This window comes from Narcine bancroftii, chromosome 7, assembly GCF_036971445.1.
Source record: "Narcine bancroftii isolate sNarBan1 chromosome 7, sNarBan1.hap1, whole genome shotgun sequence".
Classification (NCBI taxonomy): Eukaryota; Metazoa; Chordata; class Chondrichthyes; order Torpediniformes; family Narcinidae; genus Narcine; species Narcine bancroftii.
This window is the reverse complement of record NC_091475.1, coordinates 87,061,373-87,086,337: the sequence shown is the minus strand read 5'-3', so window position 1 is coordinate 87,086,337 and position 24,965 is coordinate 87,061,373. Positions and strand designations below refer to the sequence as shown.

The 24,965-nt window shown below is 38.5% G+C and overlaps 1 protein-coding gene across 3 annotated transcripts in view; it reads right to left on the bottom strand.

Moving 5' to 3' along the window:
* The window catches only part of LOC138739103 (kelch-like protein 1), a 394,023-nt gene extending 369,078 nt beyond the window's left edge, over window positions 1–24,945 (bottom strand). For 2 of the 3 annotated variants that reach the window (XR_011341998.1, XM_069890587.1), the window contains exons 1-2: window positions 24,683–24,945; window positions 18,766–18,875 (exon numbers count right to left, since the gene is read on the bottom strand). Coding sequence is in view for 2 of the 3 variants with exons in the window: in XM_069890587.1 (XP_069746688.1) it covers window positions 18,766–18,782 (17 nt within the window). In the remaining variant the exon portion in view is untranslated. Of the gene's footprint in view, window positions 1–18,765; window positions 18,876–20,257; window positions 20,371–24,682 lie in introns of all 3 variants that reach the window. The other variant, XM_069890588.1, reaches the window with a different exon arrangement.
* Window positions 24,946–24,965: the final 20 nt, after the last annotated feature.

Below are 24,965 nucleotides of genomic sequence, written 5' to 3'. Positions count from 1 at the left end.
AACCTTAATTTGGATCCAATGTTGGATAAAACTGGACAAAAGACTAGCAAAAAGAATAAAGTAGCCAAATTTATGGTTAAATCAATGCAGGAAATAAAACTTATGGATATATGGAGGAGGCAGCACCCAAGGGAGAAGGAATACTCATATTATTCGAGTAGGCATAAAACATACTCAAGGATTGATATGTTTATGTAGTAGGCCCATATTCAAGGGAGAGTTAGGAAAACTGAATATAAAGCTAGATTGCTATCTGATCATTCACCCCTGTTATTAGCAATAGAACTGGAGGACATCCCATCAAGAACATATAGATGGAGGTTAAACTCCATGTTACTTAAAAGGCAGGAATTTAGAGAGTTTATTGAATGCCAAATTAAAACATATTTTGAAATAAATACGGAATCAGTGAAAGACATATTTATATTATGGGACGCAATGAAAGTCTTCATTAGAGGGCAGATAATAAGTTATGTAACTAAAATGAAAAAAGACTACAATCAAGAAATAGAGCAGTTGGAAAGGGAGATAGTAAGTACAGAAAAGGAACTTGTAAAAAGCGATGATATAACAAAAATGAGAGAATTGGCAGACAAAAAAATAAAATATGAAACATTACAAACGTATAAGGTGGCGAAGAACATAATGAAAAGAAAGCAAAAGTATTACTAACTAGGAGAAAAAACGCATAAAATATTAGCCTGGCAACTTAAAACAGAACAAGCCAAAAGAACTTTATTGGCATCAAGGTAAAAGGACAAACAAAATACATATAATCCAATCGAGATTAATGAGAACTTTAAGGAATTTTATGAACAATTATACCAAACTGAGAATGAGGGGTAAGATGATAAAATAGATGAGTTTTTAGCTAAAATTTAACTGTCAAAATTGCAAGAAGAGGAACAAAACAAACTGATAAAACTATTTGAAATAGAGGAAGTACAGGATATATTAAAAAAGCTGCTGAACAATAAAACGCCTGGAGAGGATGGATTCCCAATAGAATTCTATAAAACATTTAAAGAGTTATTAATTCCTCCTCCCCTGGAAGTTATGAACCAGATATGAAGAAACACAAAACTTGCCTGATTCATGTAAGACAGCAATAATTACAGTAATACCAAAGACGGGGAAGGATCCACTAACACCAGCATCATATAGGCCAATATCTCTACTTAATTCAGATTATAAGATAATAGCAAAATTATTAGTGAACAGATTGGCCAATTATGTACCAAAAATAGTAAAACAAGATAAAAATGGATTTATTAAGAAAAGATGAACAGCGGATAATGTCTGTAAATTTATTAATCTAATTCATGCAGTTCAAGGAAATAAGAAGCCAACAGTGGCTGTTGCTTTAGATGCAGAAAAAGCCTTTGACAAAGTAGAATGGAATTATTTATTCAAAGTATTACAGAGGTTCAATCTACCAGAAAAATATATTCATTGGATTAAAGCATTATATAATGGACTATAGGTGAAGGTGACATTAAATGGATATGTATCGAACCAATTTAAATTAAGTAGGTCAACTAGGCAGGGATGTCCATTATCCCCCTAACTGTTCACTTTAGCAATAGAACCATTGGCAGAACTGATAAGAACACAAAATTTTAAAAAAGGATAAAAATAAAGGAGGAGTATAAAATCAGTTTATTTGCAGATGACATCATAGTATACTTTAAATAACCAGAAATATCAATAAAAGAATTACATAAGAAATTGAAGGCATATGGAGAAATATCAGGGTACAAGATCAACGCAAATAAAAATGAAGCGATGCCAATGAGTAATGCGGATTATACAGAATTTTAAAAAGAATCATCATTTAAATGACAAACACAAGCAATCCAATACCTAGGTATTAGGTTAGATAATAACTTAAGCCACCTATACAAATTAAATTATCAGCCACTAATAAATAAATTGCAGGAAGACTTAGAACATTGGAAAGAATTACTGCTAACGTTGATAGGGAGGGTAAATTGCATTAAAATGAATGTCTTCCCAAGGATACAATACTTATTTCAATCATTACCAATTCCCCAAGGATACAATACTTATTTCAATCATTACCAATTCCCTTAACAGAGAAATTCTTTAATGAACTAAAGAGAATAATAAGGAAATTCTTGTGGAAAGGGGGGAAACAGAGGATAGCGTTAGATAAATTAACAGAGAGGTACAACCAAGGTTGTTTGCAGTTACCAAACTTTAAAAATTATTATAGAGCAGCACAATTAAGGTATTTATCAGATTTTTACCAGACAAGGGAAAAACCAGACTGGACTAAGATAGAACTAGATAAAATAGGGGAGAAGGTACCGGAACATATACTTTATAAGTGCGATGAAAAGCTGGTACAACATAAAAGCTCACCAGTACTGCACCATTTACTTAACATATGGAAGAAGATTCACTGAGAAAGGAAAAAAAAATTACCAAATACCAAAATTACTATTGATGCAAAATCCACTAATCCCTTTTACAATGGATAACCTTTCTTTTAGAGAATGGGAGATCAAAGGAATTAAAAGAATAGAAAATTGTTTTTTTAGGAAATTTATTAACATTTGAACAGTTGAAATACAAATATGGAATAGCTCATTGTACAATGTTTGCATATCATCAACTGAAAGCTTATTTAAAGGATAAATTGGGAAACAGACTGAGACTACCAGAAGGAAGCAGCTTTGAATATGTGATTACAGACACAATGATCATTAAAAGATTTATAATGAACATGTACATTAAGATGGAAGATAAGGAAAATGATGAAATAAGCTATAAACCCAAACAAAAATGGGAAAAGGATTTAAACATAAAGATAAAAAATGAAACATGGGAAAAGTTATGCTCTGGAACTATGAAGAATATAATAAACACAACATTATGCATGATACAATATAATTGGTTACACAGGTTATATATCACTTCCCAACAGTTAAAATAATGGGATCCAACATTATCAGATGGATGTTTTCACTGTAAGAAGGAAATGGGATCAACAATACATGCAATTTGGGCATGAATGTTTTGGGAAGATCTAAATCAGATATTAAATCTTTCTTCTTTGGCTTGGCTTCGCGGACGAAGATTTATGGAGGGGGTAAAAAGTCCACAAAAAATAACATACCAAAAAATCCAGAGATCTTTCTTCTAAGAATATAAGAAGTAAGGAATTAGGCCTCAAATTGAATAAAGCGCAAAAAAGATTTATTATTATAGCCTTAGCCGTAGCAAAAAAATGTACAATGTCAACTTGGAAATCAGAAGAGAGCCTGAGAGTACAGCAATGGTACATGGAAATGAATAAATGTATTCCATTGGGAAAAAAAAACATATAATTTAAAAAATAAAGTCACATTATTTGAACAAATTTGGGAACCGTACATTGAACATAACAGAGAGGGCTTGCCTCGGACCTCCACCCCCTGAAATGATAAGAAGACAGAACGTCTTGATCCAGTGTGTTAAAGTAGATTACACATTTTTCTTGTTTATTTTTCATTGTGCAATGACATTGTTTAATGGTTTTATTGTACTGTCTATGTTTAATATTTATTGGTTTTGGAGGGGGGTGGGAAGGGGTGAGGAAAGATAGGAGGGATAAAAGGGAGAAAATGCCACTGTGTATATTTAATGAGAAACGTTTGTATGTATTTTGGTTGATCTGGTTCATAGTATAAAAAATAAAAAATTATTTAAAGAAAGTAGTGGTTTGGTGAACATTTGGCATACCAATCAAGAGGTTTGTTCACCCTAACTGTGCTCCACAGTCGGAACATTATTGGAGGTGCCCATATTTTCAGAAACGTATGCAATGCTCCTCAAGAAAATCAAAGAGAAACATAGTTGCTCGAAAAAAAAATAAACAAAAATGTTGGAATAGTCAGCATTAGTGAAATGTGTAAGGGTTGAAGATCATGGACCTGAAACATTAACTATTCCTCTGAGAATTTCTAGAATGTTCTGGTTTTACAATATTTTAAGCTCTATTGTGTTGAATTAGTGCTGGAAACAGTTCGATGTGTTGCCAATTATAAGATAGTTATCCTCTGGCCTGTTCTTGTGGGAACAATATTAATGTGCCTGGCAAACCCCCATACACTGAGAGAGTTCACAATTATTTATTTGTATAGCATTGGTTAATTTGCCCAATCTACACAAAGTAATTAATATTGATTGTTAAAAATGCTTAAATTTGCTCCTCTTGTCTGAGTCCAGCTAAGGAACTTTCTGGTAATACAGTACATTGAAAAATAGAGACTTAATGATTAATTCTGAAGATGGACTGTAGATAAACCTTCTGCCTAATCTCTATAACAATTTGACATGCAGAAAACAAATTAGTTTTCATTAATCATTATTAATATTTCAGCACAAGGAGCTCTGTGGACAGTAACTCAAAATGATTGGTTTACCAAATATTTTTTGTTCTAGAAATTAAAAAAAAAAGGAACAGTCGACTTGTGCCATCATATGTATGAATCTATTGAAAAATAATTCTCAACAACCTAACTGATGGCCATTCATCATAACAAGGATAATTATACAGGATGTGCAATTCCCCAGGGTTATGGGCAATGAAAGAGCAAGACAAGATACCTAGGTCATGTGTGGAGATTGATTTTTTTTTTAATTTTAGACTTGTATTTTTGCCTGGGGTGAAGGAGAAGAATTAACAATGATTTCATTAAGATGATGTCCTGACATATTTTGATTTGTCCACTCATTGAGCAAGTTGAACATTTCTTTTCCAAAACATTCAATCCATATTTTTGGGAAAACAAATCTCTCCTAAGTAAACATTTGAACTGGTGATCATCTGTTTCATACCTAGCTATGTATACAATAAGTGCATTATAGTTAGCCATGTGTATCAGTATTAAACATGATAAAATTAACCAGATAATTACTGAGGCCCTTCCAAATACAAACTACAACTTGCCATTTCTATTATTGGAGGATCATGGCAGTCAGGGCCAGAGCTACTATTAGGCTAACTAGGCAGCCTCCAGGGCCCAGACCTCAGAGGGGTGCTCTAAGGGTGGCAAAGCATCTGGTGTAGGGACCAAATGTGCAAAAGTGTACTCATCTTATTAGTTGGCATCCTGGGTTTGTAGCCTGGCATGGCCATCTTTAATCTTGTGCGCATGCATGAGTGCTGACTGACGAAAGTATGGTAAGTTGCCATTCTGGGGTCGATTGGCACAAGTGCGGTGGGTTCGCATATGATAGTTTGGTTGGCATACGTGCAAAATTGGATTGTTAGAGAATTGTACAACGTGGCGGAATAGAGGAGTGAAGATGAGTGAAGCTCACATATTTTTTTGTTGACTGTTTACACAGACGTCGACACGAATGTTTACATGGAATGTTAACACTGATGTTTGTTATTATGGATCATTATCATAGAACATTTATTTATAGACATTTCATGGAACTTTAAAGAAGGTGGTTACAAGTTTTATGTGTTAAAATAAAGGACTTGTATTGGAAATAATTGAAATGCATCACAAATACAGAGCCTCACTCAGCCTCCAAGCGGGTTTTGTGGATAATAGTTGCTACATCTGATTTTAGGCCAGGAAGTCTTGCTTTAGAGGCACTCTGTCCAGTGTCACCTCGAGCTGGTCATTAATTGGGGAAGTAGGAACAGAAAGGGAAAGGTAAGGAGCACTTACCTTGTTAAATGAGGCATCTTAGTGTCTGTAGGCCATGCACAACCATGTTTCTTTTTGTGCGCAATTATTGTACATTTTGTTGATGTAATCAAACAATCAGATAATGAGATGACTGAGCCTACAGTCATGATAAGAGAACATTTCTTGGAATTTTTTTTTCCCCCACTAATGATGACTATGGGCGCCTTTAGGACAAAAATTCTTCTTGGACTGCTTGAGCAAATGGGATTACCAATTGAGAATCTGCGTGGTCAAGCTTATTATAAAGGGTGTACCATGAAAGGCAAAGAAAATGGCGTACAAAAGAGAGTCCTGGATATAAACTCGAGCCTTTTTTGTGCCCTGCAATGCTATTGCTGCAAGGTGTTGTCTGGAAATAACTGATTTCTTCAGTTTGGCTCAACAGATCAATAATTATTTTTCTGCATCGACTCAGCGTTAGCAAATTCTAACAAGCCACATATCAGACTTAGGCATAACTGTTAAGCCATTGAGTGAAACAAGATAGGAGCGTCATAGTGATGCTTTGAGACCAAGTTATTATCTTCTTCTCACTCCCTCTCACTCCTCTCTCTCCCTCTCTCTCACTAAGATCTTTCATGACTAAAAGGTTCACCTGGAAATCCTTCCTGAATTGAAGTTAAACCCCTGGCTGATGCAATTTGTAAATTCAAGTTTGTGGGTGCACTGTACAACATCCTTTTTGAAGTTAATCTTACAAGCAAGCTACTACAAAATAAGAAAGCTGATTTAAATTCAGCTGCAAGACAAGGAGAGACATGGCCATACAATCTGTTGTAGAGAGATTCCAACAGCTACAATAACACAATTCCCTATTTGACTTCCTATATGATATTTATAGTATAAAGAAAAAATCTACTGAAGATCTACTTTGGGGCTGCAAGGATTTGGAAAAATAATTGATGCATAATGGAAATAAAGATATTGATGCTAAAGGTCTGTGTGGCAAACTTATGGCAATAGCTCAAAGACTTCCAATGTCTATGCAACCACAAGGAGTACTTCACTTCATACTCCAACAAAAACTCCTTGATAATGTGCCCAATGTTTCTCTAAGGATCTTTTTCACATTTCCAGTATCAGTGGCAAGTAGTGAACGTAGCTTCTCAGAGCTTAAACTTGTAAAAACTTACATATGCTCAACAATGTTGCAACAGAGACTAGATGCTTGGCAACAATGTCAATTGAACATCAATTGAAAAAAATTGCAAAGGAAAAAGGCTCGCAAAGTGAGATTTTGATGTACCTGAAACTGAAACTTTTGAGACTTAAATTTAAACAAAACAATTCACAAGATTATTACCTCCACAAGGAGGTTACATTTTTAACCCCTTTTGTCTTTTTTTTTTCCTGTTTGACTGTAAGCAAAAGATTGTCCTAACATGATGGATTGGCTATGCCAAGTAACCTTAAAAGGTATATAGATTTAAAGGTGTGTGAAGTAAAAGGTTTTAATGTTGTGTTGCCCTTGGTGGAGGTATGTATTATACCGAGTCTCCTTTGGTTCAAAATCATTTGTATGCCAAAATATTTTCTATTGTATTTGAGAAAGATAATCAAAGATTGATGCATTACTTATTCTTGCAATTTAAAATAAACGTAGCAGTTTCAAGTTTTGTGCTTTTCAATTCATCTACAAAACACCTCTTCTTGAAAACTGAAGTTGGCAATTTTTTTTATTGGTGGGAGGTGGCTTTGCCTAGGGCTCAAAATAGTCTTTAACTAGTCCTGGTGCCTGTCATATGACATCACCACCCAGTACCTGGTCAGATCAAGGTTTGGCTCCATCCCACCATCAGTACACACCTGAACATTCAACCCTTTAATACCCTCCAGCCCTCCTGTACTTAGCCTTGGGCCATTCTAATCAATAAGAGCTTGCTGGCACCCAGCTATTGCCTCCCTATAAATTACCTGGGCTGGACCTCCCAGCCCTCCAGTACTATAAAGGGTGTCATGTGTGCTCGGCTCTTCCTCTTTTACCATCTTTGAGGGACCAACCTGCTTTATTCCAGGCCGAGTACCATGGAATGGCGCTGGATAATCGTTTGCTGAGGTGTGCACTGTTAAAGTGTTGGGTGCATCCTAGTGTCCCAAATAGCATAGAGCTCTACCTGCACTGAGTTAAGAGGTGGCAGATGTCATTTTTTTCCTTGATTGTATGCAACTAGTTTGTTGCAATCTTCCCACATGCATCTTCTATAAATAAAGTCTGTGCCTGTTACTGCCAGACTGTGTTCAGAGTCCTTGCTTTTGAGGCCCATCAAATTTGTTCTCTCACTCGCAACAGAATTACAGAAAGAATAGACCATCAGTGTGAACTACTAGTTGGAGACCATGAGGAATTTGGAGAGAAGGGATAGTTGGATGGGGGTTAGGTAAAGTGTTGGCTCCTTCAGTGATTCTTTTTTTTAATCCAGGAAGATCACCAGCAATGTCTGAATTATTGATCATCTTTAATTAACTCTGAACTCATAGCAAATAACTCTATTGGTGGATCCAGAGTCACAAATTAGTCAGACCAAATAAGATGGCAGATTTCCTCGTCTTAAAAAAATATCAGTGAAGCTGATGCTTTGCTTCAACAATATCAAAATTTCATAGTCACCCTGACGGTTACTTGGATTTAATCTCCAAACTTACTGTGGCCAAGTTTGAACTTGGATCTCAACATCTACCCCAGAGTTTTAACCACTTACTGAACTGCACTTAGCCTGTCTGGTCTAACTGCCTATCTTTAAAGAAAGTTTAATTCATACATTAGCATCGAGAGGAAAGCATTGCACGTGTCTTGTTGGCAGAGATGTCAAACAATTAACGACATACAGGGGATGGGAGAAAAGTGGAAAATATGGTAGTATTCTCAATGCTCTTCACCATTTCAGATCCCTATACTTGAAACATTTAGTTGCGGAAAATTGGGCAAAAACAGGGCAAAAGTCAGTATGAAGCTCCCAACAATGAAAGCTCCATATTCTGAAACTGTCATCCTGGTTTTAAACACCCTGTAAAGCTCTGGAAAAAGTGTGTTTCTTCTCCCATTATTCCAAACTTGGAAGATCATAGAACTACCCTGCTTGACCTCTCTCTGTTTGAACTTAATTTGAAATCATGGGCCAAGAAATTAGAATTTACCTGCTTTTGTAAAACATATGCTGTATGTAATCATTACACCTGGTTTGGTCCCCTGAAAAACAACCATTGAATTGATCAAAAATTCATTGAAAACAGTACAATGGAAATGTTAAAAATGGGACCCCTTTTACAAAAAAACCCTCATAACTGTAGAGTCTTTGACATACTGATCATTTGCAACTTACTGGAACTCTTTCTCCTTTCTCCCCCCCTACCCCCCATCCCCAACTCCATAGTAATCTGAAGTTGCAGAAAATAAGCAAGAAAGATGCACATGTGGGCAGATGTCCCTGATTGAATCGTGCCCATCTTAATGCAAGATGTGGGATGATCAACGATGATAGATTCCATTGAGGAAATCCACATGGTCACAAGAATGGCAAAGTGCTCTGTTTTCCTCCCACATCCCAAAGACATACTAGCTGGTAGTTTAAATGGCAACTGCAAATTACCCCCAGTGTACCAATGTGTAGTAAAATCTTGGCAGAGTTGATGGATGTAGGAGAATGAGTGAGGAGTTTAATTCGGGGGATAGACACGAGTGGGTGGAATATGATCAGTATGGACTGAAGTGCCCATTTCTATGCTGTATCTCGCTGAGTCACAGATCGGCATTGAGCTCGAAACACCGTTGAAAGAGAAACTGAATTAATGCATCAAATCAAAACTGTTTAATTGGATGGAGCATCTTTGACTTGACACATTAAATCTTTTTCTCTGACTAGACATTTCCCAACTGTTTTATTTATTTATTTTAGATTGTGAATCTGCCTTTTGTCCTTCTTTTCCCTTTTATTTTTACATGCAACTTGCACCAGAAACCTAAAGCTAACAGATCCAATTTCTAGGCTGTGGAATTCTAACCCTAAACTAAATAAACAATTTTAAAAAATCAACTTCAAGGAGTTATTGCACCAATACTTCTCACTCGTGAGCATTTCTACTAAATTTCAACACTTTAATGCACATGCGGAGAAAAATGGAATGACTAAGCTCAGCTTGTATTTGAATCGATATAGATTTCACTCTACAAAAAATAAAATATTAATGACAAAAGTAGATTATGCATTCATTCCTATTATTTTTTTGTGTGAGGCAGGTGAAGCCTGGGCCTGTTGTCCCATGGGTAATAAATTGCCTCTCTTTTCTGTCTGGCTTGTTCAGCAGGAGGTCACTGCAAATGGCCTCTCCTACATTACTGCACCCGTAGCAACACCTTCTCATCCATGTCTCTGATTTTCACTGAGTTTACTATGTCATGGCGCATCCAAGTGTCCGACAGTATAACTGGATGGCTAGGCTGGACCTGTTAGCCTTGGTTGGGAGCCTGTCTAAGAGAAGGACGATTCTAATTTCACACCGTGCAAATGGGGCTTGTTATCCTTGTCAGGCCATCCATCTAGAAGAAGGACACAAGGAACTGGCTGTCACCATCCTAGCCTGCTATGCCATGGCAGATAAACTCCAGGTGTAAAGGGTTGGGCCAGTACTGTACACATAGCACTCCACCTATAAAAATCCATTGTGCAGGCTCAAGGACATGCCCATGTTTTTGACCATCCTCTCCGATCCAGAACAAAATTTCCCTTGCAGCCGCTGTGACTGGGCACGACTATCCAGCATTGGCCTCGTTCACCACCAGTGAGTATTCAGCGGACGTGGATAGCCCCTTCCTAAATCTTCATTCGTAAAGCCATGTTATGATGATTCTTTTTTAAAAATGTGATATTCTTATTGAGTTAATCAATAGGCTAAAGCTGACAAAAATTGTAGTTTCTGCTACTGTGTCAGCCAGTATGATGAAGTGGCTTTATTCTCATCTATCCATGACAGCACTTTTTCTGGTCCAATGATTGGCCCCACTGAAAATGATGTCCTGTCTCTATAATGGCTGATTTCATTGTGCTCTGCAGTGTGATGGAAAACTCTCCACTTGCCAAGGTGAAATGGAATTACAACACCAACAATGAAGTTTAATAACATCCATAACCAAGGAGATGCCTTAATTGGCACCCCATCCATCCGTTTAGACATCCACTCTCTCCGCTACTCCATGGAAGGCTTTGTTTTAGTGAAACAATATATTTGCTTCATGATTTCATATTTGAAAATAAAGATAGGGTCGGGGTACTTAAATTTAGAAAAATTAACATTAGGTTTATGACTGTTTGGGATTCATGATGTTTGGAATTCATCTTGTTAGGCTTAGGTCTATCCAGGATCCATCCAGTAAGGTTTACAGCTGTCCAGGATTAACACCATCTCATTAAAGGCTGTCCAGGATTCAAAGTGTTAGGTTAAGACAGTCTAGGATTCATGTCATTAGGTTTATAGCTTTCTGGGATTTATGCCTTTAGTTTAAAAACAGTCTTGGATTCAAGTAGTTGGGTTAAGGCTGCCCAGACTCCCCAAGCTTTCCTTCAATGGCATGTCTGAACTCCTCATTGTAATTGTCAGGTTGAGGCCAAATGCAAACTTTAAGAGCATCAAATCATGTTCCTTTTGAATAGCCTTACACCTAATGGCATTTACAATGATTTTTCTCAATTTAATTAACCACGAGCCCCATCAGTTTCTACAGTTTTATCTCTTCTTTTCCTACTCCTGAATTTATTTTTTTTACTTTCTCTAACTTTACTGCACCAAATTTCCTAGTGGTTATTTTCTATACCCATCTCCAACTTTCACGACCTTGTGTCCAATATTGTCACCTCTGGGCTTCCCTAGCTTTCCCCCCCCTTTTATATGTAATTTCTCCTTATCAATGGACTTGATAAATAGCTCTGACACAAAACATTGACTCTCCATTTATACCCATGGATGTGTCCTCTTGCAATTATTTGATTCATTTTTTGACATTATATATCACAAACATAGTTAGCTGTAAGTTTTAATAAAGATCCTTCCTTTGTTCAGCCTGTGTCCCGACTCATCACTCTTTGAACCCATTGAACTCTTATCCTTTCCCACACAACATTCATCTTCACGAAAATTTAAAGGGTCAAGTAGCTTTACATTTTACCTCTATGCCTCATCGGCATTCACAATTAGAAAATGTTAAATCAATGCAGAATTTAAAAAACAACATGAAATTGCAATATTACTCATTAAACACTTAAATTTCAATAAATTAATTGCATAAATTATTTCTGGAACCACCTGTGACTTGTTAGAGTATTACATGTTAAGACCTACTCGTGCGCAGATAAGGCAAGTTCAAAGAAATCTTAAGAATAGCAAATGTTCCCACATTTTCGAACCAAGAGACAGAATAATGTATTTGCCAAGCTGTAATGGAGGATTTAGACCAGCTTATGCAAGAAGGGATGCAGTTGAATCAGAAGACATTATCTAAATTTACACTATGGGGCCCAGGGATGCATATGAATCAGTAGACTATCTAATTTCCGTGAGGCCCAGAGATGCAGTTGTCTTTTGTTGGTCGCAGACTGTCAGAAGACCTTGAAGATAATAAAATCATTGTTCAAAGAGATAAGATCTGAAGTAAACAATTTTTGGGTAATATAAGCCATGGTCCCACTGCTGAAGTTTGAGACTCTCCAAGAGGTGGCAACATCTCTCAGCAAGAAGAAGAACTTCAAGAGTCCAGCTAACGTCCCAGTCGAGGGAGGTAGAGAAGCTGCTACCGGCACCCCGACGACCTATACAAGTGTGCAGTCGTTCCCTCGCTTCGGCAGTTGGGACCAGTCCAGGCATTGATAAGTATAATTGGGAAGGGCTTGCATATTGTAGTGTGAATTCAGCTTTAGATTTAGTAATAAAGCCTTGTATAAACTGAACTGCTCTCGGTGTGTGTGTCTATTTTCTTTCGGTAGCTCAAACACTGTGACCAATCTAAAACGAACAAAATGAGAGGTATAAGTTTACCCAAAACACAAGCTCTGGTTGAATTCGTCAATCTTTGTAGCACTATGTATATAGTTGAAAAAGGTTACACAATGAGGTCATAGATTGTTCCATTTTTTAAAAATAACCCCATACATCCAAATTCACAGAGTAACATGAACAAGATAGCAATTTTGTTCAGTTAGTTGCTTAGAATAAAACCCCAGGTTACTGTAATATAATTGAAACACATTCGGCAGCATCTGTGAACAGGCAGAGAATTAATACTTCACATCAAAAGTCTTTAATCAAGTGAAGCATCTTCAGTCAGAAATGTTAACACTGCTTCAAGGTCCACAGATGCTGCCTGATCTGCTGAGTGTTTCAAGCATTTTCTGGTTTTATTATTGTAATACAAAGATGTAGTTGCAAAAACAGCTACTGTAAAGATTTAAAACATCATAAAGCTACCATTTCAAAAAATTCAAGGCAAATTCTTCAATGTCTTCTAATCATAGTCAAAGGATTTGAACAAGTTTAGTAAGGATCTCTTAGCTTGAGTGCCTTACTTCTTCAGCACAATTTATTGCATCTCCCAGTAGTGTAGGATGCTAAGATCTTCTTATAGATTCTTTCTCTTTCACCCTCCTCCTTGACATTCCTCCACAGAAAGATAATCAGCAAGACTTTTCACATCTAAACAAAGCACATCCCCAGTTTTGAAAAATATTAATTAATCTAAATCTAGAGGCTGCATATATGAGCTACAAAGGCAAATAAATTTGGTGATGCCAACAAGTTTGAATGGAAAGCTACAACCAGTTGAAAATCCATTGTTTGATTCTGTGATATGGATTAAGGATAGTCTATTACAAGGGCTGCATTTATGGTCCCTACTTACTGCAAAACTAAACAGCTTGTTGATCAAATTCAGGGGTTTAATCAGTGAATCACGATGGTGGGTCTCGAGTCACAAATGGGCCAGACCAGGTAAAGGTGGTTGATTTCTTTGAAGATAAATAGTGAAAAATCCAGAGTGTCAAGTTCCAAACAAAAGAAGTTATCACCTGGAAAACCCTGATGGGGCAAGTTTCTTCAGCAAGGCACACTGATGTGGCTGATTAAAATGGATCAGTTTGTGTCAAGGAGCGACAAATCTCTCTCTGAATCCCTCCCTAATTTTATTAGTTCCTCAATGCCATGATTAATTTGGAGTCCATGTCTTGAAACAAAATAGTTCACTCTTGAATTGTGCACTGAAAACTTACCATGAATAAGCATTTGGAGTCAGCTGTGTCATATTGATTTTATGATCTGGACAACTTTCAAATAGAAACTGGCAGATGTGAATAGCTGAGATATTCTGCCAACCCGCTAATGAATCACACATAAAAGATAAAAAATTGGACATGATATTTGGGAGCACCTAAACAAAACCTCAAGGCCTCACTTTCATGAGTAAATAATACAATTAAATGGTCAAATGTTCAATGCCTTGTGTACAGTGTAAAGATAATCTTCAACATGACAACAGGATGTACTTAAAATGCCTTTGATTCAAAATCCTCATCTTTTTCAAAGGATAATCAATTTCTGAATATTTGGTATTGTCTTTGGCTTGGCTTCGCGGACGAAGATTTATGGAGGGGGTAAAAGTCCACGTCAGCTGCAGGCTCGTTTGTGGCTGACAAGTCCGATGCGGGACAGGCAGACACGGTTGCAGCGGCTGCAGGGGAAAATTGGTTGGTTGGGGTTGGGTGTTGGGTTTTTCCTCCTTTGCCTTTTGTCAGTGAGGTGGGCTCTGCGGTCTTCTTCAAAGGAGGTTGCTGCCCGCCAAACTGTGAGGCGCCAAGATGCACGGTTTGAGGCATTATCAGCCCACTGGCGGTGGTCAATGTGGCAGGCACCAAGAGATTTCTTTAGGCAGTCCTTGTACCTTTTCTTTGGTGCACCTCTGTCACGGTGGCCAGTGGAGAGCTCGCCATATAACACGATCTTGGGAAGGCGATGGTCCTTCATTCTGGAGACGTGACCCATCCAGCGCAGCTGGATCTTCAGCAGCGTGGACTCGATGCTGTCGACCTCTGCCATCTCTCTTTTTTAAATATCATAGTCTTCATTAGTTACCATTACTGCTGATTTAGTTTGTAACACCCAGGCTTTGTAGTAACTATCATAATTATCAAGTTTCAAATGATCACAACATTGAAAAAGATGAAACTCAACATCGCCCTGGCTTCCAGTACCACATCCAATGCCAAATTCAGTACCACAGTGCCACACCCAATACCATATTCAGTACCCCAGTACCACACCCAATGCCGTATTCAGTACCAGTGCCACACCCAGTACCACAGTGCCACACCCAATGCCATATTCAGTGCCACACCCAATGCCACGACGACCATCTGAAGTTATTATAGTTCAGAAGTTTAAACAGATTGAAACAGGACAAAGAGATGGAAATTTTCACAACTCCCAATCAACTCCACAATGCACAGGATATTTGCTGACTCCAGAATGTGCTATTCAATATCCACCACTCTTAAATACTACTGCAGTGAATCAGTGAACCAAGGTTCATTTCAACAGTACCTCCTTCTCTCCCCCTTCCCCAAGATCAGAACTTTTGACAAGGTTAAATGCTTCAATTCTCTTCCAAGTTGTGCACTGTCCTGATTCAGACATCTGCAGCTGTTCCAACTTTTTGGTTTTCTGCCATTGTACAATGCAATCAAAATTCAAAAGGAAAAGCCTCTAAAAAGTTGGCTTGACTTTTTTAAAAAACCCATGAGATCATCAGGTTATATTAGTCACCTCGTTGTTGCAAAAAGATAATACAAGAATTATGAAGACAGTTAACCATAGCATTCTTGAAAATTATTGCAAAGAGAACGGTGAGCAGTTTGGTCTCCTTAATCGAGGAGTTGGAGGAAGATTCAGAGATTGACACTGATGACTGGTCAGAACTTTATTCAGGTCAGAATAATTTTCTTAGTATTACTACACATGATCTCGGTTTTTGAGCAATAGTTGTGTGTTATCTTTCAAAGGATCATTAGTACGTCTGAGATTATTTATATAGCAGATGAGCTCTGATAGGTTAAAAAAAAATCACTTACAAATCTAGGGCTTACATTGCCTATGTCTGGGTTGAATTTTCTACCTGACTGTACTAATTTTCTACCAGAAGCTACTTAAAATCATTAGAATGGGTTCCAAACCATCTCAATGGTTAATATCCAGACCCAAGAGACAAGTGTTTCATATAATTCAGTCCTCGATCTAACTTGCAACTTGTAGTTTGTAGATATGCATCAACAGAACATCTGTCATTAAATGTAGTGTTAGACAGCTCCAAGAAAAGTGCAGAGAACAAAACAAAGGACTCTACATCACCTTTGTTGACCTCACCAAAGCCTTCGACACCGTGAGCAGGAAAGGGCTTTGGCAAATACTAGAGCGCATCGGATGTCCCCCAAAGTTCCTCAACATGATTATCCAACTGCACGAAAACCAACAAGGTCGGGTCAGATACAGCAATGAGCTCTCTGAACCCTTCTCCATTAACAATGGCGTGAAGCAAGGCTGTGTTCTCGTACCAACCCTCTTTTCAATCTTCTTCAGCATGATGCTGAACCAAGCCATGAAAGACCCCAACAATGAAGACGCTGTTTACATCCGGTACCGCACGGATGGCAGTCTCTTCAATCTGAGGCGCCTGCAAGCTCACACCAAGACACAAGAGAAACTTGTCCGTGAACTACTCTTTGCAGACAATACCGCTTTAGTTGCCCATTCAGAGCCAGCTCTTCAGCGCTTGACGTCCTGCTTTGCGGAAACTGCCAAAGTGTTTGGCCTGGAAGTCAGCCTGAAGAAAACTGAGGTCCTCCGTCAGCCAGCTCCCCACCATGACTACCAGCACCCCCACATCTCCATCGGGCACACAAAACTCAAAACGGTCAACCAGTTTACCTATCTCGGCTGCACCATTTCATCAGATGCAAGGATCGACAATGAGATAGACAACAGACTCGCCTTTGGAAGACTACACAAAAGAGTCTGGAAAAACAACCAACTGAAAAACCTCACAAAGATAAGCGTATACAGAGCCGTTGTCATACCCACACTCCTGTTCGGCTCCGAATCTACCGGCATCACCTATGGCTCCTAGAACGCTTCCACCAGCGTTGTCTCCGCTCCATCCTCAACATTCATTGGAGCGCTTTCATCCCTAATGTCAAAGTACTCGAGATGGCAGAGGTCGACAGCATCGAGTCCACGCTGCTGAAGATCCTGCTGCGCTGGGTGGGTCACGTCTCCAGAATGGAGGACCATCGCCTTCCCAAGATCGTGTTATATGGCGAGCTCTCCACTGGCCACCGTGACAGAGGTGAACAAAAGAAAAGGAACAAGGACTGCCTAAAGAAATCTCTTGGTGCCTGCCACATTGACCACCGCCAGTGGGCTGATATCGCCTCAAACCGTGCATCTTGGCGCCTCACAGTTTGGCGGGCAGCAACCTCCTTTGAAGAAGACCGCAGAGCCCACCTCACTGACAAAAGGCAAAGGAGGAAAAACCCAACACCCAACCCCAACCCACCAATTTTCCCCTGCAGCTGCTGCAACCGTGTCTGCCTGTCCCGCATCGGACTTGTCAGCCACAAACGAGCCTGCAGCTGACGTGGACTTTTACCCCCTCCATAAATCTTCGTCCACGAAGCCAAGCCAAAGATACTAGGAGAATGCATCTGCAAATATCATGTTTTTTTTTTGCTCTCTGATCCCTCCTTGAAACATCTGTGCATACACAGTGATTGAAGAGACGAAGTCACCTCTTCTCTGGATGGGCAGAATGAGTGTAAGCAGTTCTCCCCTCTACCTGAAAAGGGATCATGTCGAATTCATTATTTCCATCCTGATGTTCCCATAATCCTTAATTCCTCTAATATTCAACATTTTCAGTCTTGAATAGTCTTAATAGCTAATAGAGACCACCAAATAATCTCAACACTGAATAAAGAAATTTATTTTCATCTCTGACCCTATAACAGCTAACCACATTATTTTTTTTTGGCTCTGTTCCTATATTCTCATTTCCCTTAGCAATGGAAATACTTTCTCTTCACTGGCACTATTTTATGTGGTTCAATGAGATATCTCTTATTCGCTCTAAACTCTTAAAATAATCTCTCCTCAGAAGTCAACCTCCTTGTCCTTGTGACAAGTTCAAACTTCATACTCTGCATGAAAACCTCTATGACAAATGATTGGCATACAAGAATAAAGAGCAACGTGCCAATTATAAATGGTGTATGCTCTTGTAATAATCATGACATGCCAAATGTATAATGGTCATTATGTGCAAGATTTTTTTTTCCCCCCAAAATGCTTGATAAAGCTAGTTTAATCTGAAACATACCAGACCATGATCAAACTGTAGTGTCCTTTTCATTTTCAAGGTGGACGAAATGAAGCATATTTCAAAATAGGTGCACTTTCACACATAAGTTCAATTCTTGCATTGTTTGTTTGAACACTCTTTTGCATTGTTCAACATCAAGTTCCATTATCAAAGATTTTCATAAGAGAGGATTACAGATAATTGCTATAACCCCCGGGCTAATACCTTCAGCCCTATGTAGTTTTCCCATCTTGTACATTTATCAGCCAAAATAAATAAGGTATTGACAATAGGCTAGATAGATAAAACAAAAATGCAAACTAGCCCATCAACAAATAAAACCAGAAGATGTTTACAAGCAGCTTGGAAAAATAATTTTAAAAGTTGAAAGAAATTAGATTTGAACAATGGTGCCAGAGATATTTTCTTTTGCTGCAGTGCACATTGCAATGATAATAATATGATTTGGAACATGGCTATCACTTTTCTGACATGCAGAAATAAAGCACAATGTATCATGAAGCAGTATCGCCAACCAGAGTTTTCATAATTAAGAAATAAAGTATTTACCAATCAGTTTTAACTCATTAAAAATATCACAGCTGAAAAGGCAAGTCATTGTAATCTTACATAAAACCATAGAACAGGCTCTGGGCCTGTACTTACAACAGAAAACAGGCCATTTGGACCTTCTCATCTGTGCCGAAATATTATTCCATTATTCCTATTGACCTGCATCTAGTCCATAATTCTCCAGACCTCTCCCATCATGCAAACTGGAAAAGAACAATAATATTCACATGTACATTTTTGAAAGTTATCAGTCTAGCATTAAATCTGCAATGTAGTTGCAGTTGTGCATTGTCTCCAACTTCTTCAAGTTAGTTCAACTGAGAACAAGCGTGTGATGATGCACTTCAATCCTGTTGTATTATTTTGGAGGTATTCTACCTGATAAGGTACCAGGGGAAAAAAAAATTGGATTCAGAAGTTGGAGACATGCAAGACTCAGACACAGGAATTTGGAGCAAAACAGAACATTTGCTAGAGGGTCTCAGTGGATTGAATAGCAACAGCATAAGAATGGTCAACATTTGGATAAGAATCCTTCATCAAGACTGACCAGTAATATCACTGATACTGTTTGAATCATGTTATAAGAGCAGAATGAGGCCACTCAGCTCATTGAAACTGCTCCAAAATTCAAATGTATTCTTCCTTTCAACACTATTTTCCTGTTTTCTCCCAACAAGCCTTGATGCCTTTATTAATCAAGAATGTATTTTAAAGCTACCCTATGACAGGCTCCAAATTCACCCTCTTGCCGTAGAAATGTATTCTCATCTCGATTCTGAAGTTCAAGATTGTGACCTGTGGTCCTGGACTCTCCCACTACTGAAAACATCTTCTCCATGTCCACTCTATTCAGCCATTTCAATATTCTGCATGTTTCACTGAGATCCTCTCCACCCCCCTCCCACCTCCACTCATCCTTCTAAAGTGTTGTAAGTACAGGACCAGAGCCATCACACTCTCTACATATATTCTCTCATCCACAAGATCATTGTAAGAAACCTCCCCTGGATCCTTTCCAATGCCAGCACATTCTTTCTTAGATACGAGGCCCAAAACTACCAATAAAATTCCAAATGTAGTCAAACATATTGTAAAGCCTCAGCATTACATCTTTCCTTTTATATTCTAGTCCTCTTGAAATGAATGCTAACATTGCATTTGCCTTCCTTACTACTGACTTACCCTGCAAGTTAAGCTTTAGAGTATCCTCCACTAGGACCCCTAAGATGCTTTTGACTTCCACTTTCTGAATTTTATCCCCATTTACAGAATAGTCAAATCGTTTATTCCTTCTACAATCGCATGGCTAGACACTTCCCAAAGCTATATTCCATCTGCCATTTCTTTGCCTATTTTCCCAAACCGTCCAATTCCCACTGAAGACTCCCTAGTTCCTCAATACTATCCACCCATCCACCTATCATTTTATCATCTACAAACTTGGACACAAAAGCCATTAATTCTGTCATTAAATAATTTCCGTACAGCGTGAAAAGTAGCTGACCTAACACCATCCCCTGCTGAACACCACTGGTCACCAGCAGCCAACCAAAAAAATACCCCCTTTATTCCCACACTTTACCTTCTGCCAGTCAGTCGATTAATTTTCCATCGATGCCCTCACCTTTCCCATAATACCATAGGCTCCTATCTTGTTTAGCAGCCTTATGTGCAGCATCTTGTCAAAAAGGCCTTCTGAAAATCCAAAGAAACATCATACACTCACATTTCTTTGGCTATCCTGCTTAATGTTTCCTCAAAGAAATCCAACAGATTTGTCAGGCTAGATTTTTCAGGCACCACAGTTAGCATTGCAGTTAAAAATTCTATTACGGCATCAGAGACCTGCGTTTGAATCAGACACTGTGAGAAGTTTGTGCTTTCCCTCCTTGACCTGCATGGGTTTTCTCCAATTTCTCCCCTCCTCCAAAATATACACTGATTGGTAGGTTAATTAGGAATAATTGGGCAGCATGGGTTCATGGGCCAGAATGGACATCAACAATTTTTAAATTTAAGATCTATCCTGAATAAACCATGCTAACTGGCATATTATATTGTGTGCTTTCAGATATTCCAAGTGTCTTTACCCTTACAGTTTCTCAACTCTACCCACAAGAATTCTGAGTCCTCTGATCCTATTTATATCCTTTCTTGCTAAGGTTTTGATTTAATATTTTTACTCACAAAGCCACACCACATACTCTGCTCACCTGTCTGTCTTTTTGATAGCATGTTATGCTCCCAGCCATAATTCTCCTTCAGCCACACCTCCGTTATGCCCACCATGTCATACCTGCCAATTTCTAACTCTATTTCAAGCTCTTCTACCTTGTTGTGTGCATTAAAATACAACAACTTCATCCATGTGTTTAGCACGTGGTTCAAACCATTTTTTTTTTGGAAAATTTTATTTGTAGTTTTACAGACTCAAACTTTAGAAACATCACAGGGGTTTACTCTTCCCCTTTTACGGATTGGGTTATATCGGAAAAAAAAAACACTAGTTATTTGTAAATTTCCAACTCACTGCTGCATGTACTGTGTGGAACACAGGTCAAAAAGTACCATCTCTCTGGAGCAGTAAGTGCTCTGTGATTAGTAAGGGATTACCCAAGGTGATATGTGAGTGGGAAGGGAAGGTTGAGAGTCACTACTCATACCCAATTGTTAATGAAATATTTTGCTTGAGAAAAATTGTCATTGGTCCATTTCTTTTAGAGTTATAAAACTGTGCACATAATGAGTCAATTAAGTACAAGTAAAACAGTGGTTTTCAAGCTTTTTCTTTCTACCCACATACAACCTTATGTAATCCCTTACTAATTACAGAGCACCTATGGCATAGGGAATACTTAAAGTGGTATGTGAGTGGAAAAAAGGTTTAGAATCACTGCTCTAAACTGCTAAATTGAAGTGAGTTAATCCCACCGTCACAAATTCCCTGGATCAATTGATCTCTATTGCCCAATAAGCTTCCTGCTGATCTGAGCTTTTCAATAGTCAGAAGGTTGTGGATCTGCGGAACTCACTGCTGCACAAACCAGCGGAGGCCAGATAACTAGGAGTACTTAAACAGGAAATGGACAAGTATCACATTAGTAAGGGTATCAAGGGATTATCGGGAAAAGGCTGGAAATTGGAACTAGGTGTGAGCATAGTTCAGTTTAGTGGAGAGTCACAGAACAGACTCTATGGGCCTAGAGGCCTGCTTCTGTTCCTTTATCTTGTGATCTTGTGAACTGCCTGAGTCACCTGACTCTAATTACCAGGTGCAACCTTCAGATAAAATCCTTGAAGTCTGCTACATCCTTATATCTTCCCTTCCTTTCCTCCCCCGCCACTCTAACATTAACAAAGACAAACATATCAATTACTAAAAATAACAATGAAAACACACTTTAAAAAAAAAGGGTGGGTGGGTACCAGCCAGGTCTTTAAATTATCTCCTCAATCTCGACATTTCTGGGACTTGTACGAGCCTATTGTGTGGAGCTATTGTCCACCATTTTCTTTTGAGAGAAGCATTGGGAATCACACGTGCCTTAATCTTATTGGTGCCACACCTTAAACATGTCATGTCTCCCTCTCAAGTTAGAAGTAATTTTCTGCAAAGGGAACACAGCTCTGCATCTCAGTGTTGTGTTGCGCTTAGCTGAGAGTCATATTTCCAGGTAAACCATTATGTATTTCCTGGCCACGGCCAAGGCAACTTTTACAAAATAAATTTGGTGTTTGGACCAAATTGTATTTCATCAGCCTATATCTGGCAATGAATAACTGCTGTCAGGCTGTGCCAACAGAATCTGGACCAGCATCGCTCAGTAATTGTCGTTCTTAAGTCTGACTCCCATCTTTGCCTCGATTTACAGAGACTCTGTTTCGGGCACTCTCTTTGGAATAGCAGATATATAGCAGAGATTAATTTACATGCAACCCTCTTTCAAATTATAGCCTCAATGTCACTACACAATGGCAGGGCCATAGATGGGCCTAATTTGTCCCTCAAAAAGGATTGAATATAGCAGAATAAAATCTTATTTGATCAAATTTGTTTTTTTTTTATAAATTGCTTGAATGACATGAGCTTTCCCTTCTCATAACAGTCCTTGATACACCTGATCCCTTTCTGGCACCAGGTGTCCAGGATCTTATTACCCATGGTCATAGGAATGAATTTATTCTGTGTTAGGTACATTTGGGGGGTAACACTACTTTTCATCCAATAATCTGGTTTATCTTTTGCCACATTTGAATTATGTGCTTTAATGTAGAGCTGTCATTTTTTTTTGGATTATTAATTTAGTATCCTATTTATATACAAATTCTCCTCCACCATATGCCTATGAGGGTATACCATCCACCTCAAAGAATAATGTGATAAACCTCGACTGGGCCACACAGTAGTATTTTTTGTACTCTTTATACTTTTCTCCAAAGTGGCCCAAGCTTAAATTCTTATCCTTTACCAAACTTTGCCCTTTGTTAATATTCTGGAGACTTCAATAACCTGTTCTGTGTTCTCGTTCCCTTTTGCTTCATCCATTACTTTCCAGTTGTTTTTACCCATCCCCTACTAATTAGTATAAAGCCCTATCTGCAGCCCTAGTTAAGCAATTCACTAGAGTCCTGGTCCCAGCATTATTCAGAAGGAGTCCATCTCCATGGGGGGGGAAAAAACTACCTCCTTCCCCAATATTGGTGTCAGTGTTCCGCAAATTCAAACCCACTTTCTCCTTCGCTATTCGTTGAGTCACACGCTTAACGCAATAACTTATCCACCCTTCAACTATCCAGAAGTTCTGAAATTACATTTTCAGCTCTACGGTTAAAAATAATCTTGATACGAGGCCCACCAGCGGTTATTTTTTGTGAGGTGTTTGAGGAGATTTGGTACACCACCGAAGACTCTCGAAAACCTACAGATGCACTGTGGAGAGCATTCTGGCTGTTGCATCACAGTCTGATATGGAGGAGCCAACTTTCAGGACAAGAATTAATTCTTGAGGCAGTGTCTTAAGAAAGCAGCATCTATCCTCAAAGACCCTCACCATCTGGGTCATGCTGTCTTTACTCTGCTTCCATCAGGAAAAAGGTACAGGAGCCTAAAGACGAGCACTCAGTGGCACCAAGACAGCTTCTTACCTGCTGTCATCAGATTCCTGAATAATCAATGAACCAAAGACACTGCCATACTTTTTTGTGCATTTCTATTTTTTTTATATATATTATTGCAAGATAGTTGATAATAAGTGTTTGCAACTGTGATGCTACTGCAAAACACTATATTTCGAGTCTTGTTCATGACAATACATTCTGATACTACATTAAAGCTCAGATTAGTGAAAGGCAATGCAGCCTTGAGCTGCTACACCATTAAATAACATTTTAACTGATTTGATCTGCAGCCCCCTGATTTAATCTCTAATTAAGCTTAAGGCAACAACCACACAAAAAAAAACAAATGAACCACTCTCTTTCCACCAAGTAGTGACAGAAGCACTTTCACTCCCAAGAAATGGCTCCTGCACATACATCAGGATTTGCAATGAGTGGACATCTACGCAGCCAAGTATTATTTCGTTCACTGCTTGGCTGGCTGACTTACTGCTTTAAAACTTCTGAGCTCATCCTAAACGTGCTGCTCATGTCCACAAATAGCACACCAACCATCCCCATTATCACTCACTTCTACTGACTCGCAGATGAGCAGTGCCTGGAAGTTAAAATAGTTCACAAATCTCCTACAGCAATCTCTAATTTTAAATCTGTCATCTCAGTATTCCTCTATTCTAGCTTCACAAATATCTCCTGTTTATTTTAACCAGACACCACAAGCAGCCAGGCATCAGCCAGAGAAATGTCAAACTGTGGAAATCCCACACTAACCCGCTCTGCCTCTTTTAGTTCGTTCAAGGACATTCCTTGAAACTCAACAAAAAAATTCTGAGCTCCAGTTTCTCATGGTATTTTGTGACTTTCCTATGAAGCACATTGGTCCACTTACCCATGTTATATCAGTGCAAGTTGTGGAAATACAATTCACCTCTCCATAGATGCTGCTTGAGCAGTTGTGTCTCCTCAGATGTGTTTTCATTTCATATTTCTGGCATTTTCAGGATTTATTTTATTTTATTGGAAAGGGAACACATCAACTTGGTCAATGTAATTTACACATTAAAAAATGAACAGTTGCCGGGTCATTTACAAATTTATTTTTTCTCTTATAGGTGGCTGCACTGATTCACAGGCAGACAGAGTTATGAAGGTGCAGGCTCGCCCTAGGATGA